The sequence below is a fragment of the Ammospiza nelsoni genome, chromosome 7, assembly GCF_027579445.1.
Source record: "Ammospiza nelsoni isolate bAmmNel1 chromosome 7, bAmmNel1.pri, whole genome shotgun sequence".
In the NCBI taxonomy this organism is placed as follows: Eukaryota; Metazoa; Chordata; class Aves; order Passeriformes; family Passerellidae; genus Ammospiza; species Ammospiza nelsoni.
Window position 1 is genome coordinate 25,688,385 of NC_080639.1, and position 22,499 is coordinate 25,710,883.

A 22,499-nucleotide genomic window follows, 5' to 3' on the forward strand; every position below is an offset into this window, starting at 1 on the left:
GACAGGCAGTCCTACCTGTCAACTCAGTTCATCCTGCTGAATGAAGCCTTCCTCCTCCCACAGCTACAAATGCCATGTCTGTGGGGTGGACAGCTCCCACTTCCAGGAGGAACCTGTGGCATCCTGTGCTCACAGGAATCACTGCTGCATGCTTGTGTCACATGAACTCAGGACATGCTGGAGTGTCACAGCCTGGAGATTGTTTCTTGCCATGTAGCTCAGCCTCATCCTGCAAAATCACAGTCCCTTCCTGGGGGAGGGACGCTGCCAGCTGCCACCCCAGGCACTCCCAGCAGTAATGGAAGAGCTGCCTCCTGTCCCCAGCCCCTCACACTGTGCCCCAGGAGCACCCACCTGGTGGAGCAGCAGCTGTGGGGACTCCCTGAGGTGGCAGCACGCTGGATCCATGTCCCACCTGGCAGGGCTGACTCTGGGCTGGGTGTTACCGGCTGCAGAGAGCTTGGGGCACAGCATGATGACCTGCCCAGGTGGGATCTGCTGCTCCCCTGGCTCTGCCAGGTGGGGTGGAGGGAGCAGGGAAGGAGAAGGGCTCTCACTGAACTTGGGGAGTGGTCCTGGCCCACAAGGGGCTGAGGAAGCTCTGAGGCACAGCTGCCTTTGAACAAGGAGAAATGAGATGTAATAAACACAAGGTTTTCTGGTTAGTCAGCACTTGAAGGTTGTGGGCCAGCTTGTTTTTGCTGTAGTGACCCAAAATGGAAGAGTCCAAACCTCCATAAAAGACTGGGAACAGCTCTTCTGTGCACACTGGTGGGAGCCCTTCCCTGGCTGTGGAGGTACCAATCTCTGAGGGGCTCAATTTCAGTTTTGCTGGAGTCATGGCCCTGTGGCCAGGGGATCCAAGCATGGCATGCCAGTGCTGGGAAAGCTGTGTGACAGTGAAACCTCACTACCATTAATGCACTTTGCAGAAGAAGGAGTGTTTTGTCTTCCCCAGGTCCATGGGATCCATGATGGCCATGTCATCCAGTGATAACAGCACTCAAGGGAGTCCAGCCATGCAGACATTCCAGTCCTGCTGAGCCAAAACAGTTTAGACTCATACATAATCAGTTCTTTAAACATTAAAAAAATGTGCATTGAGAATGATTGATAAGAAAGTGCCTGATTATAATCAGCTAATTATTTTTCCATATGTTAAGCATTCACTTGAGCTCTAATCATTATGAATACATTTTCAATTTATACTTTATCTCGTTAAATGCTGGCAATTGCTAAGTTTGCACACCCTCCTAGTACAGGTCCAGCATTATTCAGAGCAGACCTTTGCTAAAAGTCTTGTGGACTAGAGAAATCCTGATCACTGGTCCAGTGTCTTGCAGCTTCCAGAAATTTTTTAAAGACAGCACCACATGTTCCAGGCTAACCAGTTGGAACTAATCCTGTATGCAGGGAAGACTGTTCAGCTCTAGGGACAAAAATTAAATTTTGGAGAGTGGAGATGATAGTTATGAAGGAATCTATACTTCCTATTCGATTTCCCCAGAAAGCAAAGACTCCCTGAAAATTTGAATGTATTAGTAGTTTGTATGGGAAGCAACTGTTTAATGAAAGCATTCCAGAGCTGAAGAAAAGTAAGATGTGAGGATAATGGACTCCAGAAAAGCAGCAGCAGCAGCCCCAGGGGAGCAGAGCAGCAAGTGTGTCTTGGGAAGAGAATCTGAAGGATAAAAGAGCTGTGAACAGCTCACAGCTGCCAAAAGGGATGATACTAAAGGCACAGCAGCAAACTGTGCCTGTGCAGGGGGAAGCTCAGAAGCGTGGGAAGAGAGCACAGAGGCTGCACCAGGAACTCTTTGAGGACCCAAAATCAGAAGCTGCAATCACACAAAAGGCAGAGAGAATAACCTTCAACTAATGAAAAGTCTCTAGAAATCACACAGGCATGGGGAGCTGTCAGAGTTGAGCCCCAAGATGACCATCCAGAGATTCAAAAGGCAAAAATAACTGGGTCCATAAGCATAAGTGAATTAAGAGCAAGGCAAGTCTAAGAGCTCAAATAGTATTTGATAACAAAGAGCCAAATAGTTAAATGTTGCCTTTGTTTCAGTCCTCAAAACTTAACTAAAATAATTTTAATGAGGAGAAAGGAGCCCAGGGCAGAATCAGAAAAGTAGAGCCTCAAAAATATTCAAATGAGTTAGCTCTGTCCTTGTCAGCGTGTCCTAATGAACTTCAGAGGCAGCTGCAGGAGCAGTGGCTGACCCATGAGCATTTCATCATCAGGAGCTTGAGGAGGATGCAGGAGGTGCCAGGCAGCTGGGGAAATGCAAGCAGAGTACCTAACTTTAAACATAATCTCTATCAGATAATGAAGGTAGGCACTGAGGAAATGAAGGGCAAATCAGCTTAACTGATTCATAGAAAGATACTGAATCTTTTTTAGCCAACCAATTGGTGAGCACAGGAGTATAACCAGATGTAATTTGGAAGGGTAATTGCAAAGTGGCTAAGGAGGAAGCTGTTAGTTTAATATGCTGTGGCTTGGGCAATGCTCTTGGTGCTTTGCCTTTGGACTCTCCTCCCAGAGAAACATGTTCTAGATTAAATTACTATAATGCAGGTGTACAGCCAATGGAGAAACTGCTTTCTCAGTAGTTATCAGTGGTGTGCTGTAAACTGGAAACACATTTCAAGTAGAGAGTCTTTTGGACTCTGTTCTCTTCAATATTTTTATTAATGACTTAGATAATTAAATAGGATCTGCTGTTATAAAATACACAGATGACACCAGGCTTGGAAAGGCTGCAAGCACTTTGGAGGATCAGATCAGCATTTGAAATTTGAAATTATCTTGGCAAATTGGAGGAATCAACAAGATGTAATTGAATAAAGAAGTGCAAAGCATTACCCTTAGGAATGAGAAATCAGAATCCCAAACACAAGCTGGACCAGTCACACTGCTGAAGACAGTGACAGACCAGTTTATTTCAGCAGGGAATCAAAAGGCAGGTGGGGTGTTACAGTGCTGATTCTGCACCTCTCTGCTCTGGGACTGCACCATGCTGGGGAGTTCACCTGCAGAAAAAAGGGAAATGAAATGAAAAGATTCTGGAGATGATGAGCAGGATTGAGGAGAAGAAGGACATTACCTCATTCCCAGCCTGGTCAGCTCCAGGGTTCACAACTCTCCTCCAAACCAGCCCAAGTACAGAGTCATATTGATGCCATGACATTGTTTTCAAATACAAAACTACTTCTCCCTGTTCCTTGGTTCACCCTCTTCCCCATTTCCTGAAGAGCACAGGTTCACCCTCTTCCCCATTTCCTCTGCAGCCTTGAGTATCAGCCACAAGAGCACCTAAGAATGCCAGGCTGTTCAGAGAATTTGTCATATTCAGCTGGAACCGACCTGGGCACAATGGTGAGGGATGCCAGATACCATGTACCCCTTTCCAAGCCTGTATTTCTTTTCCTGATTGATCATCAGCCACTTTCCTGTTCTTAGGTCAAGATAAAAGATGACTAAGCATGGAGCAAATAAGATAAGATTAAAGCAAAAAGATTAGTGAGGGCTGAGCTGGTGGAGCTTTGGAAACAAAAGTGCTGAAATTTGAGAATGTCACAAAAGATTAAAGAATTCACAGAAAGGGAGGGAAGGGTTTGTGTATGCAATGATGTCAATAGAGAGAAAGCCCTGCAAATAAAGTGTTATCTCCCAGAAAGCTTGGTTTACCTTGGCCTGAGTCACGGCTGCTGTGGAGGCAAACATTAAGCTTTGATCACAGCTGCCATAATCTTCCCCTGACACCCAATAATGAAAGCAACAGAAACAGGCTGAAGCATGGCAGCTGTCTGGCTGAGATGAAATTGCATTTGAAAAGGAAAACAAAAAGGCAAAGTCCTGCTGAAGGTGGAAACAAGAGGTGACAGGACAGGGCCTTTTTGAGAAGGCAACTGGCTGGAATGGACTGTGATTTTATTCTCATGTAGACAATATCAGTGTCAGTGCAGGGGTGATGAGCCACCCACCATCAGCAGAAGCCCTGTTTTGGTGGTTTTCTTTACTGGCAAACAGATGAAACAGTTCCTGCCCTAAAACTTTACCTGTTTCTTTCAAGAAAATGCATGGCAAGTGTTGGAATAAGAGGAAGGGTAATTGGAGGCTGAAAATTCTGGGGAAAACATCACTTAGTGGCAGAGGCTGACCACATTCAGGAATTCACTGAATGTTGTTTCTGGGAGACTGCTGCTCCAAAGTTACTTTAAATTGGAGGCTCACAACCCCCTGGGTTAATCTCAGTCTCACAGGATGGTGGTACAGCAGCTGATCCCTGCTTTCCCATCCAGAGACACAAACACAATTCCCTTGTTACTCTGCCACTGTTCTCCCAGGAGCTCTTCTGGTCCTTGGGCTGAGGACCTTTCTCTTGATGAGTTTTCTTACAAGCCCACCCACGCAATGCATCTCTGTCTCTATTCCCAAGAGATTCCAGCTTTCAACAACTTTCAGATCAAGGAATTTCATCTAATGCTGGTCCAGCAAGGTCTCTACATGAGCAAATGGGAACGAGAGCAACACATAATGAGTGCCCACATTCCATGGGAGTTTCACTTCACCAACACTACAAACTAGGGATTTCATGGAGCAACGAGGCAACGATCTAGACTAAAAAGTGTACAGATCACAGAAATGTTCCTTCTGAAGAGGGTGGTTTTCACAGAGGATCCACTGAGATCAGATTTTGTGAATCAGAAGAGGGCGAGATAAAATGGGGAGAAGTAGAAAAGGACCAGGACACTCCCAGAATCCATCTGAAACTCTGATATAGACATTTCTGTGTTGAGGACTGCACAAAGAGAGAAGATCACACCAGCCTGCAATCTTACACACTCACACAGAGGATTTGGCTTATGGAATAACTGCTTCTAAACAGACACCTCCAGTTGAATACAGTCCTTCCTAAAGGACTTCCCACTGAATTCTGGCCTTTAAATTGAACATTTCACCTCAGTCAACACGAATGATTCTTGAGGGGAGGGGTGTTCTTGTTAAGAGATGCACAGAGCTGAATGTAAGAATTCCAATCCTAATTTATCTGAGGCAGACAAGATTTGTTTCAATGAGAGCATTAAGCATCCTGCAGCTTGATATTAACTGATGGACTCTTGCTTACCCTTGGCACTTCCTCTTGTGAATGAATCACTGTTACTTCCACTTCCATGCCCCTCCACTTGGTTCCTTCTTAATTTTACAGCTTCCTGAGCTTGACACTGGGAAATCGATAAGTAATTTAAAGCCCAGTAAATACAGATGAAAAGAGGTTATTTTGTATTTTTATAAATATTTGGAAACCAAAACTATCTAAGAAAACAGCTGCTCAATTGACTCAGCAACCCATCCATCAGCATCACACAGTTAATTGCATAAGATCATAAACATTTATAATTAGAAGGCAAACAAACAAGAATTTTATAAACAGCCCTCTTGAATCAGGCTGCGCATTAAATATTTGTGATAAGGTAATTAAGAATAGATTTACAGTCGTGGCTCGGTGTTTAATACTTTGTAGAATGGATTTGATTCTATGGAGAATGTTCTACAGCCAAAGAGAAAACATTTGATTTTGGCTCTTTTATCCAAGGCTTAAAGTGGTCTCTGAGAAACACTGATCAGAGTGGAATTTCATTCATTAATGATCAGACAGCTCATTTAAATGTATGTCTAATGTCCCTTGTCATGGGCTGATCCACTTCAGGCATGCTTCAAAGCTCTGTCTCCTTGGCTGGATCTGCAGGCTTTCCCTAAGTCCTGCTTTTTATGGTTGATGCTTTGATCAGACCACGTCAGAATCCTCAGCCATGTTTCAAAGCAGGAAGGGAAACCCACATTTGCTATTATGACATCACTGGGTTTGGTTATAAAAAGCCAGCAGCACTGCAGGGTGTGCAATCTCAGTGGCCTGTGGGAACCAGTGGGTAGAGCTCTCTCATACTGTGGTGCCCTGCACCATTCCCTGTCCCAAAATAGTCAGATCTGCATATAAGCTATCCAATGGAGTTACTTCTACAGCCAGTGAGCAGGCTCAGCATCCCGTTTCAATGAATGCGAGTCCCCCTGAAGCTAATCTGGGATCAAGTCAGCAGGGCTCCTAGTTATGCTTAGAACCAGGGAGGCTGGAAACTCAGTCTGTACTGAAGCAAGGATTTAAACTCTAACATCAAATGCTGATCCTAAGAAACCAAATGCCTGCATACTGTCTGGGTAGTGGGGAGATTAGCCCTAAGGGTAAAATGACCTTCAGGTGTTTTGGGGTCTGATGTGGCACAGGTTGTCTCCAGTAATAATCTGTCATCAGAAGCTGGAAGTGTTTGGAAAAGGTAGGTGGTGGGTAAAGCTGTAGCATCTGATTATTCAGTGATATCTGTAAACCACTTTATTCTGGGGTGCCCATCATCTCTCTACATGTTGTTGGTCAGTTCAGCCCCTTTATTTAGGCATGGGTTTGATTCTTGTGAATCTTGTTCTTGTATTTTTATGATTGCAACAGGAAGGCAAGAGATCTACTCTTATTAGAAGGGTTTTTTATAATCTTGATCGTGACCCAGAATGGTGAAGCCAACTCACCATTCTGAGTTGGCTTCACCATTCTAACTGAGTGCTAACTCACCCAGTCCTGCCTGCTGGTCTGGCTTCAGTTACATGGGACACAAAGGCACTTTCCTAAGAGACAGATGGCTGCAAAGCAGGGACACTCAGCCTCCCCTCATTCCACATAAATCCCATTGTCTAGCAAGGCTTGTGAGGTATATTACAGTGCTGAGCTAGTCTACAGGAGATGTTGCATATTCCTCCAGCCTCGGGGGAGAAGACCTGTGTGGCAGCCACTGCTAGACCTAGTGCTTCCACAAGGTCTAGCCAGGGTCTGGCAACTTCAGTAATAGTAGCAGAGCTTAATACTCAAGTACTGTCATCATCCAAGCAGCTAAAATTATTTAATTCCTTAGTCCTCATGCATGGGTGGGGAGGATGATGGAGATAGCTGGGAAATGAGATAACTGCTGGGCTGCTGAGGGGCCTGAGCTGCTCCTTCTCTTAGGAACACAGAAACCATTAGCAGTGCTGTGTCCTACAGCCCAGAGCCATCTCCAGACATCAGCCTGTGCCTGCAGGTGGGCAGCAGGACACAGGCACTGCCTGCATGCTCTGCACACACTGAGAGCTCCTCTGCCCTTTCTGTTAAGCGTGCTGAGCTCTCCCTTGAGAGGAGGCAACGATGCTGGATGAGGTACCTGCTCTGCAGATGAGCAGAACTTTACCTTGGATAACAAACCACTTATGGGTGCAGACAGAACTTCTTTTTCTGCTCAGTTGCTGCCTCTGGCCTCCACATGTGTGTCTGCTCTGCTGCTGTGTGTGTGGGGAGAGACATGGGCTGTGCACACACACGAGGCTGGTGCAGCAGCCGTCAGTGACACATCAGCTGCAGCTACACCCGCTCCAAACACACGCCTGAGCCCAGTGAATCATGCCTATGCAGCATGCAAAATTAGCCCAGTGAGAGATAAACCTTGGGCATTTGTTGGTAAACAGATACTCTTTTGCTGTAAGAGCATAACTCACTGCGCTCCATTTACGATCCGTTTGTCGATGGCTGAGATAAAACCGTAATCCCTTTAATTCAGGGGAAAAAGGGATCCAGCAGAGGACAAGCACCAGTGCTCTGCCTGTCGGTAATTAAAATACAGGATTTATCACTGAGAAAGCACTGGCTGGAGAGCTAACCTTAGCCAGCTAACTGGGGGAAAATGCTGGGGAAGGTTTATGGTTGTTTCTAAAGTTTTGTTTGTGTTTTATGTCTATTTCTTTCCCCCTTCCCTCCAGGTCTAATAATACACGAAGGGCCCTCGGTTTACCGGATTTTTAAACGGTGGCAGGCGGTCAATCAGCAGTGGAAAGTGCTGAACTATGACAAAACAAAGGACATGGAGGAGCAAAAAACAGGGACCAGGACAAATCAGCGCCCCTCCTCCCAAACCACCCACTCGTCCTCCACTGGTGGTACAGCCACTAACTCCGCTCCAGCCGACAGCGGGGCACGGGCTGCCGGCCATGCCACAGGCACCCTCTCTGACCACCACTGTGCTTATACCATCCTGCATATACTCAGCCACCTGAGGCCTCACGAACAGAGGAGTCAGTCTAGTAGTAACAGAGAGCTCGTCATGAGGGTCACGACGGTCTGAGCAGAGGAATTCAGAAGGCCTTAACAAGAAGCGGAGGAGACAAAGAACTCATAAAGCAGAGGAGCATGGTGTGCCTTTTTCTTTCTCTTTCCTTTTATTTTTTCTTTTTTTCTTCTCTTCTTTTCTTTTTTCAGTAACTGCACAAGATATAAGAGGCGGCACCTGGCCAGCTAAGGAAAAAAGCAGGTGGAGGGAGAGCTGCACACTCATGCTAAAGAGGTTAATGTTTTCCAGCCTGTTTAAAAAAAAAAAAAAAGAAAAAAAAAAAGAAAAAAATAACAACACAAATCACAAAAAAACCAACAAAACAAGTGCAATACAGACTACAAACTGAGTAGGCAGAGTTCTGGGGAAGCAGAGGAACAGACGGTTGAGCATGTCTTACAAATCCTATTACCTGGAATAGGTAACGCTCTGTGCACAGCCCCCGTACACACACGCACGCGCACACAAACACACACGTAGTGTGAGATTTATAAAAACGTGGAAGGGAACGAAATATTTGGAGTGGTTTTATTTTCCAGACTCCAATTAACCAGGGCTATGAGTTGTTTTGTTTCATGAGTCACTGGAGCCTTGTTTGTTTTACTGTGGGGTACCTGAAGTGAAATGGCTGGGGATTTTTCAGTATTGATTTACAGAAGACAGATTGAATCATCTCACTAAGAAAAAATTAACAAAATCCAGGCATACCCAAATTTCACCAAGAAGCCTGTTTTTTTCATAATGTTCCTGACAAGGGGTTTGTGAGGGTAGAACTGGGAGGGGGGAGGGTGCTCCATAACCTTTATTTGACGTATAGGCATTTTTGGCAAATTTTGTACAAACGTTCCGCAGGTGTTTCAAGCACAAGTACTGGTGTGATTCATGCCTTCATAACCCCAAATCCAGCATCCAGACCTTACCACCCACACACATCATTTTCCATGCAGACATTCCAGGTTAATTTCCTTCCATTTTACTCTAATCACAAGAAGCTGACCCATCTTTGGTGGGTTTCTGCTCCCTTGCTGATTCAGACACTCACGCATTGGAGATGTACCTTTTTTTTTTTTGGTGTCTGTATCTCTGCTGCTCAATTTGCAACAGTCTCACTCAGTCTTGTAGGCTGATCCTTTCACATCCAGTCTGTTAGTTTATTACAGAGTCTATTCCATTCAATCATCCAAAAGAGAGTTAGTCTGAAGAGGGAGCACAGTTGCTGACTGACTGTGTAGCACTTCTAATAAGTCTCCTTCTCTGGGATATATCCTCGAAGGTATCAGTTGCTCTTCAGGAACATTCTCTTTCAATGCACAATGGCTGAATCATTTGTGGATATTAAAGGGACACTGTCAAGTACTTTTTAAATAGTTTTTAGGGTTTGGGCTTTTTTTACTCTCCATTGTTTGTAATATTCTCTTACAAGCTTGAAAATAAAATTTCTTTCCCTACCGATTTTGTCCTTTTCCATTTGGGCATGTATGGTTCTCTCCACTCACCCCATTCCTTTCACTATCCCTGTCCTTCTCCTCCCCACCTTTCTTCTGTGACAGGAGGAAATCCATATTTCTGATTTCCTGCTGACTATCTTCATTCTATGGAGGGTATGTCCCAACTCTATGGGGTTATTTTGCAGCTGCCACAGAGGAAGCATAAGAGCAAGAACCCTAGAAATACAGAGATTAGCTGGGATTTTCAGGAGCAAAAGCTCAGCTATCACAAAACAATGACCCCATAGTGTTCAAGCCTGAACCCAGCTCCCTCCAAAATCAAGATAAAGTCTTCAGCCAAACTGCACCCATTTAGCAGCAGTGCCAAGCAATGTTGCACGATGGCTGAAAGCAGCTGCCCTCCATCATCGTACCAGCACCTCTCACACCTTCTGTGAGACAGGGCAAACGGGGGCTGCCAGCTCCTCTGGCAGCCAGGCTGTCACAGGTCAGGTGTTTCTGGACTGGAGAAGGTGTCAAACTTCAGCCTCTGTGTTTGAGCTTTGCAGCCATCCTGCAGCGTTGGGGATGGAGGTGAGCAGCTTAAGGCAAGGTCGTATTTTTCACCTTGATTACTTGACAGTGTCCCTTTAAATATCAGAATGCAACAGAACAGGTACTTACTTCTCTGGCAGAGAATGTGGGAGGTGGAACACCGTCTGAGAAAGCCAGCTTACTGAGGACCAGTGTGAAACAGCATGGTTTCTGAGGCCACTGTACCTTTGTCTGACCAGATTTACTATCTACCAAAGAGTGCTTTTGGCAGAGGGGAGAAGAGAGATGGTGGTGGGCAGAGGGAGAGGGAAGGTGCAGCTCCAGTCATCTCTGAAAGTAGCTATCCCCCAGAAGGAAGGTGTTGCAATGAATGATCTCTGCAAGAACTGCTTCAGTAGAGAGAAACCTGGCCAAAGCAAGCAAACACAGCAGCCTCTCACTCCTTTGCCTGTTCTGGAAGCTGTCCACATTCCGAGGGATGAATAATAATAGTGTTTTTGGGAAGGGGGAAGTATACACAGATGAAGGGACAGCTGTCACCCATGATGTTGTTTCCCTCCCTGCCCTCCACTCATTTAACATGGAGAAGTCAAATTCCTTTAATTTGGCTAACAGATAAAATGTTACGAGGTCAGAAGCACAACTTGCTGTGAAAGAGTGGTGTACTCTGAGCACACAGGACTCTGCATACTCTCACTCCAGCTCTGCCACTGACTCTGTAGCCTTGGGCTGTTTGGCTCAGTCCCCCCTCCACGCCAAGGGGGAATAACAATACGTACCTACCTCACAGGGGTGTTGTGAGAATCCACGTTGGTAAAGCCTGTTGAAGCGCTGAGTCTACCGCCGGTAGTGCCGAGGTGTGTGGTGGGGGTGAGCAGCGCTGCCCTTTGTTGCTGGTTACAGTGGGATCACAGCGGGAGCCCATCGGCCTTCTCCTCCCTGGAGACCTCCTCGCGCGGACGCGGAGGCTGTCGCCCGAGTGCCCTCTCCTCCATTGCATGACATTTTAAGCGGCTGTGAGGTGCAGGATAGTGACAGACATGAAGTCCTACTTGACCAGGGATTTGCTACAACGTTTTCTATATCTGTGGGGTTTGTTGGTTTGTTTTTTTCCATATATTGTGCTTAGAAATAAACTTTCCACTTAGGGCTGGCGGTTTGGGGTCTATTCTGTTGCATGGCAATGTATACAAGTCTTATTGTCTGTCTTACTGTGCAAATGATCCCGCAGCCCAGTTTCAGAGATGGGCATGGTCTGAGCCTTTTCACAGTGGCGTAAGACTCAAAAGCCTGTCTAGACTGTTTAATATTTAAACAACACTATGAACTTGTCAATTGTATGTGTTCTGTGCAATACGAAGCATGTCATTAGCTGGCTTGATGGGCAGAGGGGCTAAAGGAAGGTCAAAACTTGTTCAAAGAGCTTCATACACGTGCCAGCATGGGAGCCGAAGGGCTGCCACCAGCAAAGCAAACTCGGGGGAAGCCATTCGAAACTATTTCAGAACAGTTTACTCCAGAACAAGGTACTTCTGAGTTTACGAACTTCTAGGCTGCCAGCCTGCGAGAACAAGTGCAAATTTAGTGTGGGGGTTGGGGTTTTGAATTCCCTTTTTCTTTCCTTCTCCAAGTTTTGATGGCAGAAATACTGAGGATCTCTTCCTTCCATGGCACAGTTCTCTCATCTCCCACAATCTCCTTGTGCCGTCCCCTTTGTGCTACTATGCAGGACTTTCAAAGGTGCAAATGGAGACAGTACGCTCCTGAGACATGAAAAATAAGTTGTGTATTGGGTGATTCTAGCAGATAGATGAGATGGGGCAGAGCTATGCTGCAGAGGCATCTCTTCTTCCCCATGTCTTTATTCTAGTCTTGTCTGCTGGGTCCCTGAAGAGATGTTCCCTGTACTTTGTTACAAAGCTGTCAGATCACCTTCCACTGACAAACAAAGCTTGCAGAGTTTGGCAGCTGTTTCTCCCAATGGAGAAAATTCTGGGTCCTATCACTGTGGAGACCCCTCAGTTCTTGGGCTTTGTGGACCTCCAGCATTGTTTGGAGGTGGTCAGTGTGGAGGACTGTGTTCAGCCATCATCAGAAATCGTGCGTGTATGGTCCTGCTCAATCTTGTGATTTCTGCCAGTTCCCCTGATTTTCTGTCAGCTTTGACAGGTCTTTCTGGTAATGCTTTTCTGGTTATGCTCTTCAGAGGTGTTTTGCTCTGTGTCAGTTGCCAATGCTGTTCTTGCCTACTGAAACATCAGTGCTGGCCTCCAGCTTCCACAGCTCTTCCATTCTTGCCATCCTGTCTCTTGGTAAATGCTCACTGCCAAGTTCAAACCCTCCTCCTCTGTGCCTGCAAGGGGTCAAGCACATGCACTAACCCAAGGGTCACCAGAGAACACAGGAAATGCTAAGAGTCTGTATCAGTAAGTCAAACTCTATAACCATCAGTCTTTGATATATATTTACTCTGCCAATCTCAGTGCCTGCTGTTAATTGGCTGCTACAAATAAACGACAAATGCTGGCAAAACTCATATACTCAGCTAACACTTGATTGCCAATTTAAAATGTAAAAAACTGTGGGCTGTTTTTCAGAAAAATCTGGTCTGTTCCCTGTTATGGTTTCCCAAGCAAAGTGGTGAAGGATAGTGCCCATCCTTCCCATGATGGGATGGGCAACCCAAGGAAAGAGAAAGTCAGCAGCTTAGATTTGAGTCAAGAGAAGTGTTGGCTGTCCTGTTTTCACTCAGGGAGACAGGAGAATACTATTCACACCTACCAGATCACTGGCTCTTCTCAAAGCCCTTGATATGGCAGCAGTAACTCTAGAGCCAGTGGCTGCAGCTGGAGGACCATTCTGAAGAATTTCCAGTTCTGAAGACCATCCTCTGTCCACTTGTAGTGGTCAGTCATTCAAGCATCCTCTCTTTGTTTTCCTTAAGAGAAAAAGATTATTTGACTAAGCAAAACACTAATGCTCTTCAGTGTAGGATGAGGCTTCACCATTACCACTCCCAACCTTGGTACCTCCACCAGGATTCCTGTCCATCTTCTTGTGAGGATGCATGGTCAGAGGAGCTGCTCCTTTCCCCTTTCTCTTTTATGTTGGTCAAGCATTGGAGGAAAGCAGTCAGCAGTGCAATTGCCATAGGGACTGCTGGCTGAGTACCCTGATCTCCCCTCCAGCATCATCTCCCCTGTGACTGCTTGTTCTCATTCCTGAGGCAACAGATGCCTCATCCCCTCTGCCATCCTTAGACTCTGGCCCTGAAGATCTCATGAACAGACACACAGCTACATCCTTCACATTTCCAGACAGGCAAATTCACTCCACTTATAAACAATGACATTCAAATCCTGAGAGGACAAGCAAGTGTAGGAGCCTATTGCATTGACCTTCACCATTTCTTACATGCAGAAGGAAATAGGGTGAAAACACCAATTGGTTTCCTCCATTTTGCAGCAATGGACCAGTGGCTCTAGGAATATTTCCCTCAATAATGCAAGTCTGACATGCAGCAGTTACTGCAGGCTGTCTTTGATCTCACATCTATCATGTCGGATAAAAGGAGAGCAGAATCTGACAGTTCTGTGCTGTTTACACAAACATCAAAAACTATCTTAGTTCATTATTCAAATTACCTCCAGGTCAGTGGGTGAATTTCTCATTTGATGAAAGATTTTTTTTTTCTCTTTCAGAACTGGAATTGCAAGATAATAGGTATGTTAACATATACATATACATTTATCAATGTTATCCTGAAAACATAAAGAAGAGATAAAAACCTGAATAAACCTACAACAATACTTGATTTTTGAATAAGTTTTGTCAGAAGCCAGGGAGTTGCTGTGGAAAATGCAACATAAGGTTTGACTTCAGGCAAAGAGAAGACAGAAGAAGGAAATACATTTATTGCACTCTAGGCCTATCTTTAGTTCATGCTCATTATTTTATAGCTTTTAATTAAGACAGAAATATGTGGAAAACAGACACTCAGCTCCAGCAGCAGGAAACAGACTAAAGATCCCTCAAAACTACCTGAGCCTCAAACAAGCACAATGATGCAAAAGCACAAACAGCTGCCATCACGACTGCTTGAAAAGAGATGGATTTCTAAATGGGACAAGAACTCAGACAGAAATTCTATTCCAAGCCACATTTCCCATATTTCTTACTTTAAAAAGGAAAAAAAAAAAAAAAAGGAGAGGAAATTAAAAAGGATTGTTCTGATACCCAAGTCTTAAAGAAGTAAGTAACAGTAGAGAAGATGTACTAAGATAAGATGCTCCTTTCTATGTTATATTATACATCAAGACGTGCTTTGCCAAACAGAATTAGGATATCACATTCAATTCCCTGATCATTCAAAGACAGCCTCAGTGACTGAGTCTGCTCAAGGAGACTTCCTAGAGTGTAGCCTTCACCAGAGTACCAGAGCTCCCATCTGGATGGATCAGGCTGTTTGTCTCCAGCTGCACTCTTGGGTGGCAGGATCACCACCTGTCAGCAGGTCACTGCTGGGCAGCTTTCATCAACTGATACAGGTTATGATATTAATAATCACAAAAATTGCACATGCCCATCGTGCCCCTGCAAGGGACCTGTCTCATCCTTTCACAGCTCAAGCTGATGAGAGCTACTCTACTCTTAGGTCTTCATCACAGGAGAGCTTTCCTTTAAAATCCGGCCTGACACACTTCTCTGGGAGTTCTTCTACCACACTTTATAGAGATCCTTTTTCCTATAAGGATGAACAGACTTGTAACCAACCCACCCGATCTTGCTTTCTAGCTAGAGAGACAAAAATTAATGTTCTCTGACCAGCTGATCTCAGTACCTGTGTTCTTATGAGGTGATACCCCCCTCCCCTTTCACTCACTACTCCATCATCTTCACTTTCTTTTGGAAAGGGGTGATCCATTGCTACCAAATGGTAGCAGTCTCTGAGGTGAGAATCTGGACAGCCTTTCTACTCCTTGCTAACAGGCACACAAACCTTCCTCCCACCCCTCTAGACTGATGGGGCCAGCAGAACCCTTTTTCATGGAGTTTCACTTCTTGATCCAGAAGAGCAACCGCTTTCAAGCATCTCCTTCACTGCTGTCAAGCTGTGGGATAATGGCATGGGGAATCTTTTGTTTCTTAGCCTCAGGGTAACTACAGTGGATGATGTACCTGAGCCAGAAACACAGTGAGGACAAAGCACTTGTAGTTTAGATGGTGGTAAACCTGGATGAGGCTTGTTCTCATGACAGGAGAGCAAGAATCTTTGTCAGCTTTGTACGGTAGCAAATCAAAATGGCCTTGTTCCCCATGTTTTTGGCTCATTTACATCAGCTCTGCATTATAAACAAACCCTTTTGTAGGCAATGCAGGCCAGGCCTGGGGAGGAAATCTTCCTCATTCCAGAAGCACAACCAGCCCGTAGCTATGCATCAATCCCTTCAGGACTTTTGCCCCTGAGAGGCTGAGTGCAAGAATGGAGGTAGCTGGCAGGGATGGCAAGAACACTTCCCTGGATCTTCGTCCCCAGGGGGCAAATTCTGCATCTCTACATGTGAGTCCCCTTTGAAGTCACTCCTAAGGCCTCCTTCACTACTACAGGGTCTGCCCAGGAGAGGAAGCAGTGTCTCTGCATGGATCCCCCAGGTCTGCTGCTGGGATCCTCATTCAGGCCTGCCAGAAATCCCATTGTTCTCTGAGGGCTGAGATGAGTCAATGGTGTGTCCATGCAGAAATACTCTCTTTGAGACAGCTTCAGAGATGTCTGTGGGGTTGGGAGGAAGGGGGGGGTTTGTCCAGGGCAGGAAGCACGGGGAAGGGAAGGCTGCAATGTAAGGAAAGATCAGCCACAAGGGAGGGGCTGACTAAGAGGAATGACCATGTCAACTGTGTTACTGTCCCATCATTCTCCTGAACCCAGAATGGAAACTTCCAAGTGCTCTTCATGAGCTTACGTTTATTAGAAAACTATTCCTGGGTGTTCAAGATTGTTTTCTAATGAAAATATACATAATAAAAAAAGAAAATCAATGACTCTTGGTAATCTTTTCCTTTCCTCTCTTCACTTGTAACACATTGTGGAATTCACCTCCTTTCTCGTTTGTTTGTTACAATAAAATCTCTTTCTTTCTGGTCACAATTCACACAGGGCCTCACACAGTAAACTTTTATCTTCTCTTTACACATCAGAGGCAAAGACTTCACATAAGGAGATTTGAACAAAGGGCCAGGGCTCAGCATGCCTAGCACAATGTGTTAGCACTTCGACTTATCAATTGTTCATGGCATTCAACAGCAAAAATTGTTTACCAAACATCACTGTAAGGTTCCTGTGTAGTGTCTTCCCTGTGTCCAAGAGAGAAGCTTGAGGCAGCCATGGTGAGTACATGCAGCTGTTTTCAGAGTACCCACCCTGATGTGCTGTGTCCTTCCCAGGGACTGTACAGAACTGCCCTCAACAGAGAACATCTCCTGCCAACCAGTGCTGGAGTCAACCTCTGCTCTGGGCTGTGTCTTCCACAGATTGCTGTGGAAACACCAAAACACAGGCAATGTTCAGAGCAAGCGTGCACAGGGGAAGGGAGCGCAGTGGAAGCAATCACCAATGACACGGCTGGAAGGGATGGAAAAGAGCTGGGCTAGAGGCACAGCTCCTCTCCTGAGTGCACGTGGCAGCCAAGCTGTAGCCCAGGACACCTTCTGAGGCTGCCCCTTGTTCCTGAGGTGCCTGCTGAATGCCCAGAGCATCCCTTGTCAAGGTGATGTGCCCAGAAGCCCCGTGCCATCAGCCACACGGCCTTCCCATCTCAGGAGGAAAGCAGGGGCAGTGCTTCACCACAAGATGGTCACAAGGAGCTCTGAAAACTCTACCTATGCCAAAAGATCACTGAACTTGCCCATGCTTGCACATGTGAGGATGCTGCTCTGTGGAGTTAGGCAGTCTGTTCCTCCTCCATCCCCTAGAAGCAGACAAGTCCTTTTCTTCTCTCACTTTTTTTTTTTTTTTTAATATAGGTCTATTCCAGTAAGTCTATTGAAATGCAGAGAGACAGAGAGGGAGAAAAGAACAAATAGAGAAAAAGGAAATAGGCAGGACAAGAAGGTGCCTGTAAAGCAACAGCTGTGCTAATCAGAAATGAGGGACAAAAAAGAAGGACTATTACAGTGGAAGCAGGGATAGGACTGATAGAGAGAAGGAAGATAAATTAAGAGGCTGGTGGCAGTTATTGATTACTGCAGTGATAACACTGATGGTTTGGAATAAAGAGGATGAGACAGGTCCTAGAGGGTCCTCAGGGAAATGAGGAAGAAGCCATGAAACATGGACAAAAGGGGCTTCAAGGGGCCCTCTGCAACCAGCCTATGAGTCCAGTACCAAAATTGGTTCCTTCACAGACTGCAGCCTGACAAACAATTCTTGCTAGATCATATCCCCTGATTCACAAAAACCTGCATCACCCAGGCCAGACAAACACAAACACTGCACACATCATCTTACCCCAAACCCAATTATTCTTAATAGAATGTATTATTCCTAATTCCAGGTGGCCTCCAAGGGCTGGTTTAATTCAGTGCACACAGCTCCATTGCTAAAAGCCATCATGTGCTCTGCAAAAGGAATTTCCTGCATCAGCCAGCCATGGCTCTGCTGAGCTGTGGCAGCTGTAACGCACTGTGGCCTTTGCCACCTCAGTGATTTCAAGAGAACGGGGATACTGAAACATTGGGTTGCTCTACAGAGATCCAAGGCAGCCTGTACAGCTGGGAGGTTTGAGTGATATTGCAGCCTGGGTTCCCTCACACACAGAAAGGAGTGTTGCCAAAACATTGGGATCTGAGTTCAAGCTGCAAAATTCACGGCAGAATTGCAAAAAATCACAGGCTCAAGAGTAAAAAGATTTAGAGGCAAGATGGTGGCAGGAAGATGTTTTAACTCCTGGAAACATGCAAGTATTTTGGTTTAGAAATGGGAGGAAATTTCAAAACCTAAACTACAATGAATGTAGGTATAATCTGATTTGGAATATATTTACCTGAATCTTAAAGAGAAAATAATTTTGTTTGAGAATTTCAAGCAGCAAGTCAGTGCCTCCCATCCAGGAGTTACTGGCCACTTCCAGAGGCAACACAACACTGTCCACTCCATGGCCAGAGGATGCCCGTCTCTAAAGGAGATGGCAAACAACTGTCTGCAGTTACAGTGGTAAAATTCCCAGGGTAATATAAGTCTATCAAATAGACAACAAGGTTTTTAATTTTGAATGCGATCACCTAAGGGGCTGACATAAACCTGACTGAAATCTGCAGGATTTTTCCTCAGGCTTGAGTGGGCGCATAAGACCAGGCCTGTGCCCTTGGGGCATTTTGTTCTCTCAGCTCCTCAGCACTTTTCTGGTTTTGCAATCCTTAAGCAAGAGCATGGGACAGCAGTAAGTGGATCAGCTCTGCGAGGTCAACTGAGCCTGTGTTGCTGCAGGATTTGCAAAAATTACTATTTAGCCATAGTTAAACCATAGTTAGGTGCCTGCATGGGGGAAAAGAGCCTGTTCACAGGCAGGGATGGTAATCAGCTGAAATATTCTGAGTTCTTACCAAGGTCAGTTACATTTGTAAACAAGGCCTCCCATCCTCAAAAAGAGCCAAAAATATCCCCATGCATCCAGGCAAGACAGACACAGAGTTGCACACCTTACAGAGAACAATTAAAGTATTTCACTCAGTCTCATTTCAGGTTTAGCTGGGAGCAACAAGCACTGATTACTTAATGCAAACCATGCCCTGGTTTTTTAATGCATTAAATAACAACAGACACCCATAAACTCCCTTATTTTATATATATATTTTTTAATGCCCAAGCCTTCTCTCTAATTTGTGGCTACTGTGAACTTTATTGCACCACTAAAGTTCTATCAAACTTCAGAGTGGTCTCAGGTCAGAGCATAATGGATCATTCCCAAAGCTGTAACTGGTGTACAGGAAGGCAAAATCGCTTCGCCGAGTGCCACTTTCACACACAAGCCATGTCTTTCCATTCAGATAAAGTTTCTTGGTGGTGAAAGATGCCATATCTGGAGCTGTGTCTGCTCACAGCACATGGAGTGACCCTTGAAGCTCTCTGTGTCTTCAGTCTCCAGTAAAGCACCTCTGCCAGCTGAGCAATGCTTGAGGCCACCTATTTCCACCTGCCTTTGTACGTATTTAATGTAGTCATCTACAGCTACAGCTCACCCAAATTTATACATCTAAAGGCCGCTTGTCAAATTCTAAGCTTCCTTAGCAATCATCAGAGAAAAATAGGTGCCTCCCAGGAATTATTCATCTCAATTGTGTTCAGCACCAAACTGCCCACACAGTTGTCTAGCATGATTTGAGATGCTTGACTGGCCTCCATTGTCTCAATTTTAAACTGACACCTATCTGTAAAGTTGGGAAAAAAGCACCCACCCCTCTTTTGCATGTCCCACATACCCAGCAGTTGCATCAGCTACTTTTCCCCTGATTTTATTAACCAGAGGAAGCAAGTGTGGCTGCCCAGGCTGAACACAAGATACACCCCCCAAAGCAGTGAAAAAGGGAGAAGGAACCTACAGCAACTGTGAGGTTTTCCTATTGTCCACAGTCAGTGTGAGACTCCAGCTACCAAACCTCTCAGCCCTGCAGTTAATTGTGCTTGGGGTCTACAGATCATTACATCTATTGCTTGAAACCTGCCTCTTATTCTCAACTTCAGTTCTGAATTTGCAAAAAGCATAAAGTAAAATACTGCTCAACTTTTCCTAAAAGTTAAAAAAAAAAAAAAAAGGCTTTCTAGGCCTAGCACCTCAAATTACTGTTACCTCTTGAAAATTCAGGCCTGAATTTCTAAACACTCAGAGGAAACCCAGGATTTTTTAAACAGCAAATTCTTCAAGGCTGTGGATGAAGCCTAGCAAAAAGTTGTTGTCTAAAGAGCAAGGCAGCTAGTCCTGTGCCTGTCACCATTTGTGACTCTCATCATTACAGCACATCTTGTAACAGGAACATCTAACTTCTTTCAGAGCTTTAGGGAATAGTTTTTCTTGTTTAAGGCCTGCAAAAAATCCTGAGAAAACTGAAAAGGAAAGGTAGAAAGAGCCTGAGTACCAGACAAAATGGAGCAAGTAAAGCCACCATAGCCACAAAGCTGCCCTGATGGAAAGCACAGGCTCATGCTAAAGGACAGCCTCAGGATTAGAAATCATGCCTGAAAATGTTTAACTAAGGCATTTGTCTGACAGCCAAAGCAAACAAGAAGAGGCACAGGGAGGTGTTTTGAGGCTTTAAAATGCTATTTGTAAGGTTGAAGGAGATCAGAGGCTCAACAAGATAAAGCTGCTGGTGCCCATTAAATTTTGCAAAGTAACAAATCTGTGAAAGGGAATCACTCATGATCTCGCACAATAAGGAACTGATGTTTCCAGGGAGAGCTCTGCACCCAGGAGACAGACATTCCTTGGACTGCCTTCCTCAGCTACCCAAGCAGCAACGCCCCTCTCCATCACCTGACCTGCAGCCTGTCTCAGCCTCCCCTTCTGAAAGCCAAAATGCTGCTCTCCTGCAGGGCAGGAGCAGATGTCACTGGCTTCCCATCCCCAACAACATGTGAGCCTTGGGAATCACTGGTGGGATCAACCCTGATCTGCATGTGCACATCAAAGGGTGCCAGCAACCCTGCTCCTTGCCATGGACTTGATTGGTGGAACACATCCCATTACACAAACTACAGCCCAGGAGGCACTGGAAACATCCACAGCACTCTGTGCTGTACACTCTCAGCGCTGTTTCTGAACACGTGTTAAAAACCCCCATCACTTTACCTCTCCAGAAAAAAAATCACTGCTTCCTTTGGCATCTGTCTCCACACCTCTTCCACACTTTTCTCTGCCCTGTGGTGACAATTGCTGCTGTTACTGAGATGCACAAGATTATGCAACTGTCTAGCATTTTGATTTAATCAGCATGGGGAAAAAACCTGCTCCAAATTCTATTAATAACTACCAGCCAGCTCCCTCCTTCCCTCCCTCCCCAAATTCCCATGGAAGGAGGATCACAGGCAGATCCCTGCAAGCACAAACTACCATCCTGACGGGATCAATAACATCCATGGTGCCAGGAATCTGCAACGAATTCTGGGTAATTAATCTGCCAGGGAAAGACAACCTTAATTAAGAACAGCCAAGCTGTTCTTTTCCCAAGCCTTGTGCTTAATAAAGTCACAGTATTGGTTTGGCTGAGGATTTTGGTCTAAATTTTAATGGGTTTTTTGTTCCTGACAAATGTTTTGAAAGCAACAATGCAGGCAGCAGGAAAATCTTCACACAACAGTCAGAGCTGCAAACTCTTTATTTGCCTTCTCGATGCCACATTAAAGGTGGATGATCTCATTATTGAAGATGCCTCAGGGCTGGAGAGAAGCACTGGCTTCAGCTGGGATGGACACTGCCCTGGAGAGGCTGCCTCCATCCCTAAGGGGCCACAGTAGAGATAAAGCTGTGACCTCCCTCCACTTCTTAGGAAGAACATCCAGGACAAAAGTTTCCTCAGCAGGCCAAAGTCTCTGCCTTTCCACAACCCTCCAGACAATCTGGGAAAAACCATTTCGCCATTTCAGCCCTGTCAGGCTGCAAGCAGCCATTTGGGTATGGGCAGTGGTGCAGGTCACTCCAAAGCTCCTGAAGCAGCTGCTGCCACAAGACAGCCAGAAATCCTGCCAGGCATCTCATGATGATTTGGGAGGAGTACTGGTTATATTTCTGATACACAGAATTTAAGTTCTTTGTTCTACTTCAAATTCTTCATTTCATTTGTGGTAAGTGTATCTATAGCAACACTTATCCAGTGTGCTCAGGACCTTTTTATGGTGCCAATGTCAATGGGTACAGACTCAGCCAAGTCCAAACTCTCATTTCTCAGGGCAAAAAAGGCCAAAGGGTGTCCACATCCAAGTTGTCCATTCCTCCTGACCCATGTCAACTCCTGAATTTTGCTGGGTACCCTCATGATGACAGCTTGGGCCAAAAGCAGGTCAAAATATGTGTTCACAACTTACCAAGATGAGCCTGGAGTGTTTCCTGGGCATCCATTCATGATGAGGACATGTCTCATACATTCAGAAAGACCCAAGAAACTCCCAAACTGGCACTATACCCCAGCAAGGACTTGGTCAGCTGAAAACAAAACCCTCCTGAAGCAATTTGCACAGCCAGTTTTGAGGGCCTCAAAAGGTGTGCTCCAGAAATTTCCAAAAAGATCTCTAATTTCACCAGCCCTGCTCATCTTTGCAGGTCAAACTCTACTCAC

The 22,499-nt window shown here is 45.3% G+C and overlaps 1 protein-coding gene across 1 annotated transcript in view; it reads left to right on the top strand.

Annotated features, from left to right (window-relative positions):
- MARCHF4 (membrane associated ring-CH-type finger 4) overlaps positions 1-8,208 on the top strand; it is a 93,966-nt gene extending 85,758 nt beyond the window's left edge. The window contains exon 4 of the mRNA XM_059476323.1: positions 7,847-8,208. Within this exon, the coding sequence (XP_059332306.1) occupies positions 7,847-8,208 (362 nt within the window). The remainder of the gene's footprint in view (positions 1-7,846) is intronic.
- Positions 8,209-22,499: the final 14,291 nt, after the last annotated feature.